General features: G+C 43.3%; 2 protein-coding genes across 6 annotated transcripts in view; one reads left to right on the forward strand and one right to left on the reverse strand.

Annotated features, from left to right (window-relative positions):
* STK25 (serine/threonine kinase 25) overlaps nucleotides 1–7,862 on the forward strand; it is a 17,907-nt gene extending 10,045 nt beyond the window's left edge. For all 3 annotated transcript variants that reach the window (XM_088670783.1, XM_035133930.3, XM_088670784.1), the window contains 6 exons: nucleotides 427–612; nucleotides 850–995; nucleotides 1,542–1,656; nucleotides 3,264–3,335; nucleotides 5,342–5,478; nucleotides 6,175–7,862. In XM_088670783.1, the coding sequence (XP_088526909.1) occupies nucleotides 427–612; nucleotides 850–995; nucleotides 1,542–1,656; nucleotides 3,264–3,335; nucleotides 5,342–5,478; nucleotides 6,175–6,214 (696 nt within the window). In that variant the 3' untranslated portion in view covers nucleotides 6,215–7,862. The remainder of the gene's footprint in view (nucleotides 1–426; nucleotides 613–849; nucleotides 996–1,541; nucleotides 1,657–3,263; nucleotides 3,336–5,341; nucleotides 5,479–6,174) is intronic.
* A 771-nt stretch (nucleotides 7,863–8,633) lies between these two features.
* FARP2 (FERM, ARH/RhoGEF and pleckstrin domain protein 2) overlaps nucleotides 8,634–18,955 on the reverse strand; it is a 61,359-nt gene continuing 51,037 nt past the window's right edge. For 2 of the 3 annotated variants that reach the window (XM_035133926.3, XM_088670781.1), the window contains exons 20-27: nucleotides 18,280–18,348; nucleotides 16,812–16,901; nucleotides 15,913–15,995; nucleotides 15,300–15,418; nucleotides 14,447–14,610; nucleotides 11,852–11,959; nucleotides 10,978–11,129; nucleotides 8,634–10,324 (exon numbers count right to left, since the gene is read on the reverse strand). In XM_035133926.3, coding sequence (XP_034989817.1) covers nucleotides 10,234–10,324; nucleotides 10,978–11,129; nucleotides 11,852–11,959; nucleotides 14,447–14,610; nucleotides 15,300–15,418; nucleotides 15,913–15,995; nucleotides 16,812–16,901; nucleotides 18,280–18,348 — 876 coding nt within the window. In that variant the 3' untranslated portion in view covers nucleotides 8,634–10,233. The remainder of the gene's footprint in view (nucleotides 10,325–10,977; nucleotides 11,130–11,851; nucleotides 11,960–14,446; nucleotides 14,611–15,299; nucleotides 15,419–15,912; nucleotides 15,996–16,811; nucleotides 16,902–18,279; nucleotides 18,349–18,955) is intronic. The other variant, XM_035133929.3, reaches the window with a different exon arrangement.

Consider the following 18,955-nt stretch of genomic DNA (forward strand, 5'->3'; position numbering starts at 1 on the left):
GCTTAATAAAAGATTAAAAAGAGAGATTTTAAATACATGTTTAATCTCCATGTCTTATTGCTGTCCAACCTACAGCAGTCTGACCTTCTGGATTATCTTGTAAATCATAGGCTTAGTAAAAATGTTTTGCTCAGACACACGTATTCAAGAACTTCTAAATCTGTGACAACCAGAAATAACTTTACCTTAGATGTCGTTTCATGTTAGACATATGGATCAAGGAGACGCCCACATGATAAGCACACAAGTTGTCACTCAATCACATACAGAAGTTGGGTAAATACGAGAGGCAAGTGAATGATTTGAGTCTCTGGAGGAGTCCCCTTTTCTTGTGAATCAGCATCAAAGCTCAAGGCAATGCAGTGTTGGCTTCTCTGTGCCATGGTAACACTGAGTGTTCAGAGATCGTTCTCATTTTTCTTCCAGGCAGATATTTGGTCCCTTGGAATTACTGCTATTGAACTGGCAAAGGGAGAGCCTCCAAACTCTGACCTGCATCCTATGAGAGTTCTCTTCCTGATTCCCAAGAATAACCCCCCGACGCTGGAGGGACACCACAGTAAGCCCTTTAAGGAATTTGTGGAAGCCTGCCTTAACAAGGACCCCAGATTTGTAAGTGTTGCTCCAGCCTCTTCTCATAAGCAGAGCCTGAGTGTCAGGTCAGAAAACCTGGCAGCTGCTAGCCAGCAGAGCTCTGAAATGCTTGTCCTTAGAGATGAACCAGTAGGGATGTGCAGAGAAGGCCTTAGTCAAGTTCAAAAGACTCCTTGGAAAGTGGCAGTGGTAGCTGTCCACCTTTATGGTCTGGTCCCTGCCAGCTAAAACACCTTGTCTCTTGTGTTTGTGCAGAGACCCACTGCAAAAGAATTGCTAAAGCACAAGTTTATCACACGTTACACCAAGAAAACATCATTTCTCATGGAGCTGATTGACCGGTACAAACGCTGGAAGTCAGAGGGGCATGGTGAGGATTCAAGCTCAGATGACTCTGACATGTATGTATGTTTCCATTTTATTTTAAAAACATTTATGAGCTGCTTAATTTTTTTAAAAAAAACTTTGAGACTTTTGTCCTACTTTGAGAATCTTTCATTTCCTCCCCTTTCTCCACACCTGAATAATCAGGGTGTGATTGCTCAGTTGTCACTGAGAAAAGTTTCTGCATATTTTTTATTTGCACCGATAAAGCCTGTAAGGTGGACCAGTAAGATTTTATGTAGCTTGTTGAGAAGTACAGATGGACACAAAAAGCAACATATGATTTGTCATGCTGGCTGCTTTCAGTCTTTAAATAAGATAATTGCATGGTGACATGGAATATATGAATACCCAGTTCTGGGCTATGAGTTTGGTATCTATTGGTACCAAGTACATTTTAGCCCCTTGATAATGTTTGGAAAATGCAAACATTGAGTTTGCGTTTAAGTGAGATTAAGCTGGAAAAGCCTGCAGTTGGGGAAGCCCTGCCCCCCTGCAAATTTTGGCACTCCTCTACCCAGTGTTCTTTGAATGAAATGCACTTTCACTCCTCTTGTTTCTAGTGATGGAGACGCAGATGAGAGAGATCAAGGGCCGATCTGGACTTTCCCACCAACCATTCGTCCCAATTCCTTGAATAAGCTGCACAAAGGGATGTCTCATCATGGGTCCCAAAAGGTCAGTGTGGTGTCCATTACCGCTGGGGAGCAGAGCCCTGAGCCAGCAGTGGTCACTCTGAGGGACTGAGCAGCCAGTGTGCGGGAATTGTAGTGTTTCCCCCATTAACCCTGATACTGTCAAAGCAGAACGTATCTTGCTTTAGATTTTGGAATCTGCTTATTCTGCTGTGGTTTTTTGTTAACTCATGGAAGATTCCCTTCAATGCAGTGGAGCTAGAATGCAGGTCAGGGTTGGGAAACTTTTTTTGGACTGGTGGACCGGATCATTATCTGTCCGCACCTGATTGACAGATGAGTTGTCCCTCCCACCTCCCTTGTGCAGTGCTTCCTAACCACCCAGTAAGGTGCTTGGGGACTGTAACGCACAAAGCTTTGCCAGCTGCCAAGTGCCAAGCATAGGGAAACTGCAAGAAATACGGTTGGCAAACCTGCTTTCTGTAGAGATTGGCTGTGTGATTGAGTTCTCCACCCAAGCTGTGCCTCTACCTGCCCCACACCTGAAGTCTCATCTGATGTCGGGTATGGGGCAGCTGGGCATGGTTTGAGGGAAATGGCAATGTTAGACACATTGGGACCTGTAGCAAGCCAGATTTGGCCCACGGGCTGGAGGTTTCCCATCTCTGATAAAGGAAGTTTGCTACAAAGAGTAATTCTGCTGTTAGTTGCTGCTGCAAAATGGTGTAACACCATACTCTTTGCATACAGGTTGCTACTCCTGCCTGTGCCATTTATCTGCCTTAGGCTTCTCCTAGGGTCCATGTAGGAGCTGTAGCACAAACTGGAAGATTCTTAACGGATGCTATATCTACTTTGTTCTTTACTGTTTCTGCTACCGTGTTTCTCATATTTTAAGGCATCCCTACAAAATAAGGCATGGCAGGATTTTCCTGAGGTGGAAAAATATAAGGCATACCTCGAAAATAAGCCGTGCCAGGTGGTGGTAGGAGGTCTGTGGCAAAGAAGGATTGCTGCTGCCGCGTTAACCCCCGGGACCTGGCTGCAGCCTTTGCTTGCCGTGCGCGCAGCCCCAGGACCTGGCTGCAGCCTTTGCTTGTCGTGCACGCAGCCCCAGGACCCGGCTGCAGCCTTTGCTTGCCGCGTGCGCAGCCCCAGGACCCGGCTGCAGCCTTTGCTTGCCGCGCGCGCAGCCCCAGGACCCGGCTGCAGCCTTTGCTTGCCGCGCGCGCAGCTCCAGGACCCGGCTGCAGCCTTTGCTTGCCGCGCACGCAGCCCCAGGACCCGGCTGCAGCCTTTGCTTGCCGCGCACGCAGCCCCAGGACCCGGCTGCAGCCTTTGCTTGCCGCATGCGAAGACCCAGGACCCGGCTGCAGCCTTTGCCTGCTGCGCGCGAAGACCCAGTGGGAGCAGGTCTGTGGTCTATACAGATACCGGTACTTAATTAAAAAATAAGACATCCCTTGAAAATAAGCCATGGTGTGTTTTTTTCAGGAAAAAATAAATATAAGACGTGTCTTATAATATGAGAAACACGGTAGTGGCAGTGGATTAATGTCGCTTGTCAAAGCAAAGCATTTTAATAGACAGGTTGAAAGAACTGTTCAGAGTCATATTGAATAGCATCCTTCTTGTCCCTCCTCCTATTAGCCTGCTGAGCCTATCAAGCGGCAACCACGGTCTCAGTGTCTCTCTACTCTTGTACGTCCTGTCTTCGGAGAGGTGAGGTGGCAGGGTCTGACTTTTTTCTAATTATTATCTGTAACATATGAAGTGTTTCTCTGAGGATGTTAGGGTAGAATGATGAGTAGGAGCTGACAACCAAGTGATAGTAATAAATGAGACCTTTTAACCTTGTATGGTGATGCTGAAGTTTCTATCTTCATCTCGGTTTTTGGAGATGAACAGGTAATGGCTGTGGTTCTGCATGGTGAAATGTGGCTGTAGTCCAATTCAACATTTTCATTTGGGGAGAAAAACACTCAAAACCCAAATAAGCAGTTGGTATCACCTAATACAGGATGCGGGTGGCGCTGTGGGTTGAACCACAGAGCCTAGGGCTTGCCGATCAGAAGGTCGGCAGTTCGAATCCCCGCCACGGGGTGAGCTCCCATTGCTCGGTCCCAGCTCCTGCCAACCTAGTAGTTCGAAAGCACCTCAAAGTGCAAGTAGATAAATGGTACCGCTACAGTGGGAAGGTAAACGGCATTTACATGTGCTGCTCTGGCTCGCCAGAAGCAGCTTTGTCATGCTGGCCACATGACCTGGAAGCTGTACGCCGGCTCCCTCGGCCAATAATGTGAGATGAGCGCCGCAACCCCAGAGTCGGTCACGACTGGACTGGTCAGGGGTCCCTTTACCTTTACCTTTTATCACCTAATGTAATATGTGAATGCACGTTTTAAGCTATCAGCTACTCAGATGTTGGTGTCCAGCGTCATACCATAATGTGTTCTTTTCTAACAAAGGTCATTTCCTTCTAGCTGTGGAACTAGGAATAGCTATTCCTTTCCCAATTTATTAGAATTAATCTTTTGCCCTGTTCTGCATCCTTATGATGTGGGAGGCAGCTTGAACTCTGCAAAAGAGGTTGATCCCTGGATTATGAGCCAGGATCTGTGAGGACAGCTCAAAGCCACTTAATTTGCACAGCTGATGAAGGGGAGAGTTATTGAACCAGACACGTTAGGTGGTATAAGAGAACAATATATGGTACAGTGGGCAGGGATCAGACAGGAAGTAATAAGTACACAGGGCCAGAGTACTTTAAAGAAGAACATGACTACAAAACATGCACACCTTGCTATATCCAGCATCCAGGCTTGCTGGTCTACATTTGGTAAAACGCAGCTGCGTGCATTAAGAAAGCATTGTGTTGTTTAGCTGGAGTTGCAAGCTTCCCAGGGACACTGGGCATCACATAGTGAGTGAAGCAACTGGGTGCAGTATAGTGCTGGGTGGTTGATTGCATACTCTTCCCAACAGCCACAAGGCATTTGGGGAGATTTAGTTCCATATGGCTTTAGGAACAGGATGCAAGTTTCCTGATATCTAGTGTGCTTAGTTATTACAGCAGTGGCCCGCTCCAGTGAGCCGCATCCAGCTCCAAATCATCATGTGTCACTTGAGCTCGTCACTTACTGTAGCTTTAGGCAATTTTTACAGCTAGGCAATGTTGCTGTTGCTGCAGCTGATTAATTCTGTATTCTGCTTGTTCAAGGTACTGTTTAAATTTGGCACCATTACCAGCCACCAGCAATAGCTTGCTAATCGAAACCGTCTTAGGCGCTAATAGAGACCTTTCTGAGTTTCTCTCCTACAGGAGCTAAGTTGCAACTTTGTGTGTCCACTCAGCCTTGTCTAGAATATTTCTGTGATGGGTGGTTGTATTTGTTTTGGGGAATCAGACCTATGCTCCGATAGGGGAAATGCTGTTTGTAGGAGAGGTTATTCCTGTTTATTCCCATTTCCGCCTCAGGCCCCTCCCACCTATGGAATGCAGCCTCCAAAGTTTGACTCCAGCCCTTGGCATGAAAGAGGTTCTCCACCCCTGTACTGCTACGGCCTTAGGGGCTGTGGAGCTGGTCCAAATTCTAGAGATGCCTGTTGTACTTCTTTATACAGCAAATGTTTTTGCCTCCCATGAAAACTGACATTAAGGATTTTGTGCTGCTACTTAGAGCTTTCTCTTGTTCCAAACATTTTGCTTTCCTCTAATGTCTTGGCAGCTCAAAGACAAGCACAAGCACACTGGAGGCAACGTGGGAGCCATGGAGGAACTGGAGAATGCCTTTAGCTTAGCTGAGGAGTCTTGTCCAGGAATCTCTGACAAACTAATTGCACACATGGTAGAACGAGTGCAAAGGTAAAAGTTCTGAGCGTTGTTAATGTGACAATTTATTTTGGGCGAGGAAATGGGCTAGAAGGAGTATCCTTCATCTTGCCCCTGTACACCTTTCTCTAGTGCTGCTGTTCTTAGCTGGGCCCAAGATAAAGCTATTTGCTTAGGACTACATACTCTGCCCTAGGTGACTGTCTGCTATTCTGGTCTTTTGATTGGTGGTTGTGTGGGATGATGAAATCTAAATTATGATTATTAACTGTATTTTGCTACTGTCCTTCACCATAAGGTCCCAGGGTAGGTTACATCTACAGAAATACAGGCAACAACTGATTTACGGTACATGTGTCCAATTGATGTGTGCAACCCTGCAACCCAGAAGTGACTGGGAAAAAGGGCCGGGCTTAGGCATGCTTCACCATCGCATGCCATGATGTGGAACACAACCCCCCACGCAAATCGAGGGTTGCCTGTTCAATGAAAACTTAACCCTCAAAATACAATTATTCTGGGCCAATTAATTTGTTAGTACATGGCCTGGGGCAAACATCTGCATCACCTGCCTGTTAAATTGGGACAGATGAGTTTTTGACAAGGTTGCTATTCCTTGTTTATGCTTGAATTTGAAGAAAGTTTGTGTGAGGCAGACAGCAAGAATTTACTGTGAATAAGCCTGATGCATATCCGTTCTCTCTCTCCCTCCCTCCCTCCCTCTCTCAGGTTCTCACACAGCAGGAACCACCTGACTTCAGCACGCTGAGGCATCATCTTTGTTACTCATTGAAAGGAGGGTTGACTTTTCCCACCCCAGCTCCATAAGAACTGCATATTGAATCCATCGCCATCTGCTGTTGGATGTTAACATTGTGCTATGGATTCCCAGACATTTCAGAGCCTTTGTGTGTGTTTCATGACGACCCTGGATGGGATTTACAACACAACTGAGAATGGACTACTTTGCAGAGCCCTAGGAGGGTAATTTCTACAGTGTACTTCATGGAGGTTTTTAATTATATCCCAATTTCTCTCAGGTCAGACCTTGTTTCAAAGCAAAATCCTGACTGCTGGAAAATGGAAATTCAGATAAACACATTCCAAAAGGGAAAAGGTGGGACTGTGTAGCTCCCTGCTTTGGCAAGAGGTATGTGTGAACATGTTGATCAGCAAGGAGGGATTATCACTACCCAGTTAGGTGGGCATATGCTGGTGCTACTGAACCAATATATTTGCTTAGAGTTTCTCCTCAACTATTAGAACAGGAAGATTGGCCTAACAGTTGCTGAGACAGGTGAAGCTTGCCTTCTCCTCCTCCTGTGTGTCTACTTGCCCCTTTTGTGAGGTAGGTTTGACTGCTGCTTGCATTCTGCTCTTAGCCCATGTTTCACCAGCAACAGCTTGGAAAAGATGTGCTCCTACTCAAAGCCTTTTGCTGCTACTTATTATCTTGAGTGTGAACACTCAGTATCATGGATACATTCATATCCAATTCAAATAGTTTATCAAGAGTATTATGCACTTGCTAAAGAGGAAGAGAAGCTAAATGCTTAACTACATCTACAGTGTAAAAGGATTGTGGTATACTCTTAAGTCTTCAAACTTTATGGAAGTTTGCTGTTCTCTGAAATGTGACTGCAATTCAGTAAAATTTAATTACATGTGTGGTGCCAACAGCTGGAGGAAGTTCTAGGTGATGATTCTAAAACTTACCCTGTCTCTTCTGAACTGTTCATTCAATTGTGGACTTGAACAGTACTTCTGCCCAATTTATTTATGGCCATTATCTCTGGTTCTGGCTGAGCCTCCTATAAATACCATAAGCATTTGAGATTTCCAACTAGTTCTTCCTCTTCAAGAAAGGAAGGTCTACAGTAGTCACACAAATTGACAGTAGTCATATTGAAAAGTGTCACCTCCTAAATGTGTAAAACCATTTAGTCATTACAGTGGTATGGATCTATTCTTTTGATAGAGTTCAGGGGTGGAGGTGGAATTGCCTATTCTACATACCCTTGCAAGTAATTTTTGTGGAAAAGTAATGGAAATGCTTTTTTCTTGGTATTCATACTTTATGCTAGAACCGTGTCTTCAGAGCTGCAGTTGCTGCATTCTCAGTTTTGCTCATGGATAGCTGAGTTGAGAACATGGGCAGGAATATGAAGAATCCATTTTCCTTTACCATTATCCTCCAGGACTGCTTACGAAACATTATGGGAATGATGTAGAAAGGAAAACAGGAAGCTGTGAAGCTGCTACTTTGTGCTGTTCATAAAAGGTACCTTGCATTTAACTCACAAATCACCAGTAAAGCTCTCACAGTGTCTCTAGTATTCAAACAACAATGTCTTAGTTTTTCAAATGAGCAGTGAGAGGGATCTGCCACTTTCAATAAAACTAACTTGTCAAGTAAAGGCTGACTATATGGTTATTTATGCATTGCTAGAAACTCCAAAACTGGACTGGAGTTACTTCAGGGGAGTAAGGACTATTTCTGTCTGATCTAATGCAGTGTGGGATTTCAGTTATGCTACTGAAGGGCCAAGGTTGTTTTGCTAGAGTGCATCTATCCACACACTGGTTGGGAGAGTTCTAAGGTAAATCAGAGCAGCTGTTTTTGGTGGTGGTGGTGGGTCTGGGGAACTAAGATTGAAAAAACTGGGTATGTTTAGCCTGGAGAAGATACTTGCAGGGAAGGGAAAGGAAATGTACTTTGGTGCCACAAAGGACAGGACTAAATTTCATCCGAGGGGAGCTTTCAGTTGACCATTAGCTGAAACATCTTGAACGTAACAGCAATTCAACAGTAAAATTATTTACCTATGGATGTGGTAGACTCTCCCTTCCCTGCAGCTCTTCTAGCAGATGCTGTACAGCCATCTGTTGTGAAGGCTGTAGGATTTCTTACGACAAGCAGGGGCTTGAAGCAGATTGCCCACAAAGCCCCCCGTCAACTCTCAATTATTATTTTTTGTTGTTGACAATTTTGGTTAAGCCTTGATCAGACTTCAGTTGTAGGCCAGCCACAGCTCACTAGAGGTCTTAAGTTAATAAAATAGGAAAAATGGACTACTGCAGACTATGCATTTGAAATGAGAATGTGGGCACTGCTGAGATGGGAGTCCTTTTTATGTTGAAAATTCTGAATGGAATAAGAATTAGGTTATGACAAACTGAGCCACCTAGAGATCTACAATAGTTTATTTCCAAAAACAGACACTAATAAATAAAAAAATACATTAATGTATATTGAATGGCCATAATAGTAGAGAAGAATATTTAGCACTTTGTAGCTTCCTTATAAATGACAACGTCAAACAAAAAATGTAACAAACCTTCCCTTTGCCCTCTAAGTGGGAAACCAACCCCAACCTTCTACCTAAAAGACTGACCTACATAATTTTAAGGGTCAATATGAGGAGTAATAAAGACATCTGTATCTTCCCATGTCCTGCCTCTCCTTTAATTGCCACATACTTCAAAATGCGGTGTTCAATATATAATTTTTTTTTTCACCTCAGTTTCTTCTAAAGCACACTACCCATCACCACATTGTTGCTCAACACAGTATAACATGACAAGACCGCCTTCAAACCAGCAGACTACTTCCTACTACTATCCAAGGGTGAGGTGATAAACCATATCTGTCCCATGAAAGAAGTATATGAACTTAAAAAACAAAATGCGTAGGCTCTGCCTCCATGATCTCGGGACAATAGCACTATAGCGAAAAGGGGGGATTTCAAATATCTTGCCATTGTGCAGTACTTGTTTCAACTGATCTGCCTTAATTCCTAAATACACACTTTTAAATATATGTCTACACCAGTTCTCATACTAAGTCCCTGAGTATTCCCCCCACCCTGGCATGTCACTGTTAAAGGAACTAAGAAGTAGAGGTGTGTCGTTAATGAAGGAATAAACCCTTCCATAGTTAGTCACCCCCAAACACTACTAGGCTTTTATTATTGCTGCACATGCGTGCTTATTGGACATACCTGCACACCTGTTACAAAAGATGTTTTGGCTGAGGTAATAAAAACGGACTGGTTATTTGCTGAAGCTGCCTTTCCTTTCCAACTGTCTGTATGCATATTTATAACTTTTAAAAGAACTTAGCCAAAACATAACAAGCACCACTCTCAAGCCCAGAACAGAATCTGCAGGGGTACAGACACACTAAAAGGTCCGCTATCTTCATCTTTGCATACTTCAGTATCTTCTGTGTACTTTTCTACCCCTTCAAACTGACCATGGAATCCTCTTTTCTCATGCCCACTACCCAAATAAAAACAATCCTTTCAACTTTGTTTGCAAGAAGGGTGAAGTTGCTTCCTGGCAACTTTCCGAAGCACTCTGCTCTACAGTGAGGAGAAATTCCATCTTAACATTAATGTGAACATTGCTTGCAGCATGTGAGGCATGTATGGCTGGTAGGCTGAAAGAACAAGTTGCACACAGGTTATTTAGTCGAGACTGAGCATTAACAAATAATAGAAAACCACTTGAAAGCCAGAGAACTAACATTGGCCAAACCCCACCAAAAGAAGCAAGTCATGTAAATCCAGCAGCCACATTTTTTTCATGAACTGAATTCCCCAGAGTCTTTGCAGTCCCTTTGGATGAGAGAGCTTTCTACACTATGCAAAAATCACCATCTTCCAAGAGGCAGCTAACTTGGCCACAGGAGGGAGCAGATGGTTCCTTTTACTACTAGCATGCTCAGGCTCCTTTCCCCCACACTGCAAATAATTAACTTACAACAGAGACCCAGCTCTGCTTCTATCAGTTTGTGTTCTTTTCCTTTTCATCTTTAGGAAGGCAGAGGCTGGATCTCCCTGGAGAACTTGTGGCTCTCTTTATTACTTCCATCCACCTGACAAGAGAGGAAAAAAAGTGAACTGTCATGGCCCTAGTTCGTTACCTACTCACTATCATTCTTTGAATGTGCTACAAAATAGTTTTTAGCAGGAATATTAATATTTTGCTTTCCTTTTTGCTGAGGATTTTAGTAAGATTAACACTCAAACTAATGCTTAAAAGTTAACTTGCTGTAAAGAAGGAGCCACAGTATCCCAACAGTCATCTGATAATTTGAACAAAGGTCTGTACAATTATGCTAGGTTTGTTACTACGGTGCAAAGGGAGAGTTATAGAAGGGAGTCCTAACCCACAAAGAAGGGGACTGGCAGTTAATGCCCCTCTTTTCCACTGCCTGCTCCAGGTGGGTTGAGAGAGAGAGAGAGAGAGAGAACATTTCTTAGTTGATATGCAAACTTCCATATATGTACAACTTCAATCTGAGCTACTTTTGCACAGAGTTCTTTCACTGACAGATTTTGAAGTTAGCAGAATCCACCAAAAGTTATCTCATTCATTGATATAGGCGAGGCCACAGAAAGCATGACTTCTGTGTGAAATTCCAGCAGCTTCCTCAACTCATTACCAGGAGAGTAGAGAACATTTGTCAAAATGGTAACTGGGGGTAACGAATTCATTTTGCAAATTGTGTCTAGGAAGCACACTTACCTCTCAAAGGTGTACTTGCTCTCAGCCCTGAAGAAATATACATGGGACTTGAACTGCAGTTTGAAGACATAATCCTTCTGAATGCCATCGGCTTCTACGGGTATGCTGACAGTGTAACCGAGAAGTGGTAAACTGGCCAGTGGATAATCATCCTGAAAAAATAGCCAAGTTTTATTATTTATTTAACAGATGTCCATTCCACTCTTCAACCACTGTTTTCAGGGCAGTTTGCAAAGAAAATACAGGCAGCAACCATTCTGCATGCACCCAATTGCCACGAGACCACTGACACACAGGTCCTTTGGACCCGGAAGAGAGCAGAATGGAGGCAGAGCAGGCTTATGTGCGCTCGGCCAATAGACGCAGGGGCCAGGAATGGAACCCCTGCACAAAATGTTCACTGCCTGTACTAAAACCCACCATGTATCACTGAGTTAATACATGAAGTTACAAGTAAAAACAAAAACCCTCAGTTGTCAGCCAGCACAAATATACCAGTCAGAGAGAACTAGCTCTCCCAAGTTCTAGGTATTGTATGCCGGCTGGAGAGCCTAACTAAAGCCATAATTGGGAACCCTCTCTGCAATTTTCTCTTCAACTAGGTGCTTTTAAAGAGCACCAGACATGCTATTCATATTACGATCAATTTTAGTTTACTGTGGTCTGGCGATGCCTAGTGAATTGCCAGAAAGATGTGCCAATGACTACTGGTTGAAGCTGCGTTGGAGCATTCAACTCGTTGCTGACAGCAGCAACACTCACAAAATGTACCAAAGAATGAAGAAAGCCTTTAAGAATGGATTCACAAGGCATATTGCATCTTAGTCCTATGTATGCCTAACACCATCTTGAAGTTGTGCCACATCCATCTTACCTGATGCGTCTTGTAGAAGAACAAACAGAAGTTTGTAAAAACAACCCACAGCTTCTGCCAGCCGTTACTATTTTTGAATTTCCTCAGTAGGTATCCTGACAGCTGGTTCTAAATGGAAGAGAAGAAAATATAGTGTAAGTGACTAGTAGTCATTCTCCACAACTGCTCAACAAAAACCTGCTGTTAAATTTGTATTGCAGATTCAAAAAACAAATAACTTTTTCTAGGGGATGACTGAATTTGAGAAAGACTGCTTCAGAGCCTTTTTGTATGATTAGATATTTTGTGCAAGGAGTAAACAAGTTACCTTTTCATGGTGGTGATCTAATTTGCCAAGTGCAGTTAGAAAAGTTCCATATTTTTCCAGACAGTGCAATATTGGTGCATGGGTGTGTAACACAGACATTTATTGGCTATTCCCTGTGATGAAGTTAATGACTCAGCAATATAAAGCCACCACCCAACTCGATGGTTGTGTAATTTAGAACTATTTAAAATTACAACCCCTCCAAAATTATTTGGGATTCTTTGCTCTGAAACTACAACACTGGAGTGCTCGTCAAGCATTGTGTATGTTATATTTATTTTACTGGCAGACCAGCAAAAACACCTCAATTGCCCGAACAGTCCTTTTATTTATTACTTTTTTTAGCATTTGGCCCCCAGGTTTTTGAGGTGGGAAGTGAGGCAGCATTATTTTTTTATTCAGTTTGTAGCAGTGGCTCCCAAACTTGAAAATTGCTGTTGGTCTTGGTTGACCACTTAACTGGTTTTTCTACTTGTAGTAACTGTAATGCGCCGTGCTGGATGCTGTATGGTTTTTAATTGCATTTTTCTTGCTTTTATTATATTCTATTTTATTGTATTACAATTTGCATTCCATAGAATGTCTGTTTAATACAGGCATGCTTTGGAACACCTGCAAAAACCTCATGGACCACAGGTAGTCCACAGACTGCAGTTTAGGAACTCCTGCCCTATGGCAGAGCTACCTACTCCCCATTCAGATCCACTCAGTCCAGATAGGATATTTCACTGTTTCCACTAAAGGTTATTTGAGTCAGGCTTTTCCTGATCATACCAAAAAGGCTCTAAGGCAGGTGAACCCAATGTGCCCTCCAGATGATGTTGGACTACAACTCCCATCACCCCTCAGCATTGGTCAAGGTGGCTGCGGCTGATGGGAGGTGGTGTCCAGCAACTTCTGAAGGGCACCCTGCACCAAGGTGTCTTATTTCAGGTATGCCCGCTACTAAAGTAATGTCCATTTGTGACACACCCACACACCATTTTTTCACAGAGCGATAACTGCGTACTGCATTTCCTCCTTTGAAAGGGTAGAACAGTTATGGATGCAACTGATTCATGTCCGTGCTGTGTTAACTGTGCGACTTTAAGTCCCCTTTTTTTGTCGTCTACGACATGCTAAGAACCAGTAGGCAACACACAGAGCTTGCATTCTTAGTTAAGGAGACAATACAACTAGAAGACAGAAAATGTTGAGGGGAAAGCACACAGCAAAAAGCCCTGCAAAGCACATGGCAGCAATGCCACTTTTAAGTTAACATGCTGGTAAAGTGAAGAGTAAGCCCCACTGGAGGGAGGAGAAACCTAACTTGCTGTGATCTAATCTGCAGAATAATGAAATGCACCAAAACAATGGCAGGTGTATCCAGGGTTCTTCTTAATAAAGAGATTAATTTGGCTGATTTCTGCAAGAGACTTAAAGGCTGTCTTACCATTCATTCCAATATTTTAGATCCTCGTTTCTGCACATTAGAACAGTGTTTAAGAGAGCTATAATGAGATGGTACAAGTAGAAAATGACCGTCTTCATAGATCCTATCAATACTGAAAGTGAGTGAAGCAGCTTTACCTGAATCATACACAAATAATCAGACAGGGATAGGCTCTGGTTCCGGTACCAGCAAACATGGGTGATTGTGTTGGGCCGCTGAGTCTGGCCCAGCAAATAGCGAGGAGGAAGCTCTGGAGAAACAGCAAGAGAGCAGAAAACTAAGCAGAGAGGGTGCAGGGCAAAGAGAAAAAGAAAGAAAAATGTGATTTAGAACGAGAAAGGGCAGCACACGAAAAGGTCTGTTAAATAGTATGAAAAAGCAAAAAAAAAAAGGTATGAAGTTCATTATTTGTAAGTCCTAAGATCAGCAGTGCAAGGGGCCGCGGTGCTTTGGGGAGAAATCGGAAAGATTCAACCAATTTACCTAAAACAGGGCTCTCAGTGGGCAAGATCACAAACTTTTGGTTTCATAACTCCAAAGCTGATTTCTTCCATTGGCTTTTTAGTGTGAATGGCAGCTGTTGATATCAAGGCCCCCCTTTTTATCTTTTTTCTTCTCCAAAGCACACCCTTCTTGAGAACATGATGGAAACATGCAGTCACACATACAAAGAACACCTTCAGACATCTTGTTAGTTACTCATTCATCGGCTCTCTCACACAAGGCCACCGAAGTTATTGAAGGAAATGAGGGGGCTGGGTGTTAAAACCGCACACATGAATACAGTGCAGAGAAACCAGCAACCAAGACAGACAGAGTGGTAAGTGAAAGTGATATGTGCTCTGCTGCTGGGTACCTCGACGGCCACACTGTGATCTGTCATGGAGACACTGGTGTTGCGATACCAGCATACATGCATGGTAGTATTGGCACGGTGGTGGCTCTGCCTGTCCAGGGAGCTACGAGAAGAATGTATGTCCTCTTCGGACTCCTGTTCTAGAGATACCTCATCTGAGGATCCTGAGGGGGGAGAAGGGAGCAAACATTTAACAGGCTGTGGGCACAGGGGTAGTGATAGCGGCAAGGATTGCTGACGTATAATAGCATCTTCCCCTCACAAAAGGAATTGGCATGCATGGGTTACTGTCCTTCTGACATCCATGACCTTCATAATCGATAGCTTGAAGGATAGGACACCTCAAAGTTATTGCATAGGAAAAAGTCACACACTGTTATATAGGGAAAATATTAAAAAGTGTGCTCAGAAGCATCCTAGAAGGGTTCGATGTGTAGCAGAAGGGGATTCCTAGGAAATATATAATTTCCACCTGAGGAATGCCACAGTGTGTTTCAGTGGCCAGTGGTGGGGTGGATCCATAAATAAGGAGACATTCAGGAGTACACAGGATATTACTTCAATTACTTCCCCAGATTGGTAAGTGAACTGTGGTTTAAAAGGATAAATACTTTCCTATGTAAGAGGGTGGTGAGGAAAGATTACACACTATAAACTTCATTATTATTGCTTTAACAGCTGGAAGTTCTTATTTGCCAAGCCTGAAATATCTGGAGCATCAGAGAGGGTATGGAATGTTACTTAGTGAAAAAGACTGAAGGCTGCGTAATCTATACTATTTCCGCCTCAGAAGCCTGAAGAGTGCACAACTAACCAAGAATCACTAATCACAAGTGCCATGGATGCTACTCACTGTTAGAACGATTGCACACTGAGTTTTCTAGAAACATCTCTGATTTCTCAGTGAATTTCTTGGCCATTTCAATTGCCATATTTAGATCTTCCATCCACTTCCCCATTTCCAGACGAGTGCTGAAAAATAGAGAAAAGGACTGATGGCTAAGCACGTTTTGAAAGCTCAGCTGCCATTTGTGATTTATGGTTCGATAAAAGCACTGCTTGACCCATACTTAGAGCAATTTAATGTTTCCATAAATTCCCACTGAAATAACAAAATTTGCCGCCAATGCTACCATTCTGGCAACTGCAGAAGCTTGCCTCAACAATTTTAAATTCCACACAAATTCAGGTTTGAACACAGTTCGGGATCTTTTTCTATTCCTCCAAAATCTGAAGTCTCAAAAAGATGAAAGGAAGCAACATACTATTGCACTTTAAGCTTGGAGCACTACTCCATGGGGAGATCAGGTTTTGCCTCAACAAATCACTGCATAATGACTCAGGAAGAGTGTGGTTTCCCACATTGTGCAGCTTGGGGTATAGTGGCATATACACACACTGAAAGACGCCTATTTTACTAGTGCTTTAACACTCCTACCTTTTCTGAGCGCTGAGAAAATGCTTACCTTGCTGCCACTACTATGGTTTTTTGAGCTGAATAAATGGTAAAGCAATGAGGGACAGACCATTCGTTTTCGCTCTCTTCCACCTACAATAAAGGAAATTTCTTCATCACTCGGTGAGCAACAGCACACACATCTACACTAGGAACTAAAAGAAACGGCCTGACAACAGCAACTAGCTACATTAAAAGTATTTCATTTCTATTTTGTTTCTAATGGGAAAACTATCAGCTACAATTGCATTGTCACTTCAGCAGCTGCTAAGCATAGTAGTCACTGGCTTATTACTCACCGGAGGATCCAGGACTATCAGCTGAAAATCAAACACAGACACATAAAAAAAAAGTTCCATTAAGGAGTGGGAGGGAATGTAGCATTTTGGTGTGGAAGCAACACCAATTAGCACATCCAGCTAGCCTTGAAAATAGCAACACCACAGCCAAGAGTTGTCTTGTCTTCCCAGCTACTCCAATGCCAAAAAACTGGCAGTGCTTATTCTTTTGACTACAGTGGCACCTTGGGTTACAGACGCTTCAGGTTACAAACTCTGCTAACCAGGAAGCGGTTGCTCCAGGTTAAGAACTTTGCCCCAGGATAAGAACGGAAATCGCAAGCCAGCGGCACAGCAGCAGCTGGAGGCCCCATTGGCGAAAGCGCACCTCAGGTTAAGAACCGTTTCAGGTTAAGAATGGATCTCTGGAACGAATTAAGTTCTTAACCCGAAGTACCACTGTATTTAAATCTAACACAGAAATCTGTGTCTAAATGACTGGAGAAAAACTACAGTAACCAGAATTGTGCATTTCACAAGAGTCCCTTAAAAGTTCAATATAAAGAGGACGCCCAGGTTAACATAAAACACATTATTTTGATGTTTGATTGCTGTGTGATGTATCACTCACCAGCATCCCATGCAGAGGGAGATGACCATGAATTTTGAACTGATTGGTACCCGTGACTCCTTTGCTGGTGTAGAGCAACATATCTGAAAACTGAGGCATGGAAAAGTTCACAGAATCATTTAGGTACTAAGAAAAAAGGGAATTCTCTCTTTTGTCACAATCCTTGGGTTGCAGACAATGAGTGCATAAGCAGAAAGCAGTGCATGCAACTATTGTCTTTTTCTCTCCTCCTGCTCTGGAGCCCCTGAGCTCCTCTGAAAATCCTCTCCATGAAATTGGGGCTTCCTCTGGAACAGTGTGGCTGTGTTGTTTGGGGCTGCAGTACGGATTTGGAATTGCCTGGAATCAGGCAGAGGAACCATGCACAATTTATCCCTCCTATTGCAGCCCCAAACAATACAGCTCACACTGTTCAGAGGGCTTCCCAAACCTATGCAGAGGCCACAGAGAGGGAAGAGAGAAAAAAAATGTTGGCAAGCTGCCCTCCACACATACAGCCATTGGATACACCACTTTGTAACTTTATTTGCAAACCAAATAAATTTGCAAATCAATTTAAGTTTTCTCTTTACATTGTCCTCCAAGTAGTTCACAATAAAGCATAACAGTAACAAAATCAACTATCACTCTCTGTTATATTTCTCTATAAAAGTATTTAACTTTTATCCACTCAATATACCTGCATTACACTAGTATGCTTAGAGTTTCTCACTGTAATAGCCCTTTTTATAGGGCAAAATTATTACCAACCGGTTTTTAATTCATACGTGATTACAAAGAGTCCTTCAACATCAAGGGAAAAAACCCTATCGTTTTTCTGTGCGTAATTAGGATCAAGCAAAGAGACTGCCCAACTAACAGAAACTACTTTTTTCCTTTTGGGAGCCGCTTTAAGGAACGGATCCTGACAACATCAAAATCTGATGAGGAACAAGAGCACATACAAATTAGCTGCCCACACGGAAGTATGCAGCCATCATAGAATCAAAGAATCTTGGAGTTGGAAGGGACTCCAAGCGTCATCTAGTCCAACCCCCCTGCAATGCAAGAATCTCAGCTAAAGCATCCATGGCAGGTGGCCACCAAACCTCCGCTTTAAAATCTCCAAGGAAGGAGAGTCCGCAACTGTTCCATCATGACAAGTAGTTACTGATTAATGGCCATTCTGCTATCTATCCCTTGAGGATCCAGCCCCATGAGGAGGCAAAGAATCTGAGCTTGCATAAAGGCAGAGTTTGGGGACCCACCTATGTAACTGCCTCACATTTCCTGAAAAGTTTGATTGTGTAAACAAAGGCTTCTTTATATTTTGGCTGTAAAACAACCGAGGCTCAAATAACAAGGCCGTACTCCTCAGAATATGTACAGGAAACTAAAGTCTTGATGAATCCCAATCAAACTACTACAGGGGAATGGGCTCCAGAAACCTTATTACGAGTTGAAATCTTGATCAAAAGCATCAGCTCACCAGAAAGAACATCCTTTGCTGTAAACCCTTTTTGGTAAGCTTGTATAAGCAGCCTTCCCGGATAAATTCCTGTGGGGGGAAATATACAAAGCTTTAGTACCTTTGATGGCTACTCTGTGAAATGCAGCACTCTCTAGTTCAGGGTTGGGGTAACTGTTTTTGGCCTGAGGACTCTCTTACAGTCAACCTCTCTGAGGCCTACATGTCACTGGTGGACATGGCCAATGTATATACTGTACATGTAAACATACAGACCCCACTCATAACACATACAGTAAGAAAAATGCCAGACATGCAGGCACACACCACACTCTTCCCCCTCTCTCACACATAAGATCACACACATAAAAACACTCAGGCTGCCTGTTACTTTGCATAGCTTGGTTTGTGCAAAGAAAAACACAGCATTTCTCCCCACTTCAGTGTGTGTGTGTGTGTGTGTGTGCGCGCGGGGGGCGCATGCATGCATGGTAATGCTGCCATTTACTCTTAAAGAACAATGAGCAGGCAAAGGCTTTATCTTTATTCTTGGTGCGGTGGTGAAATTGCGTAAAGTGAAATTGCGTAAAGTGGAGAGTACCTTCTAAAAAGCCTCTAAATGTCTCCCCCCTGCCGCCCCCGGTTCAGCAGCACTTTCTTGCACTCTCTCTCTCCATACAATTCTCTCTTCAGTGTG

Source organism: Zootoca vivipara, chromosome 5 (genome assembly GCF_965207765.1).
Source record: "Zootoca vivipara chromosome 5, rZooViv2.hap1.1, whole genome shotgun sequence".
NCBI classification, from domain to species: Eukaryota; Metazoa; Chordata; class Lepidosauria; order Squamata; family Lacertidae; genus Zootoca; species Zootoca vivipara.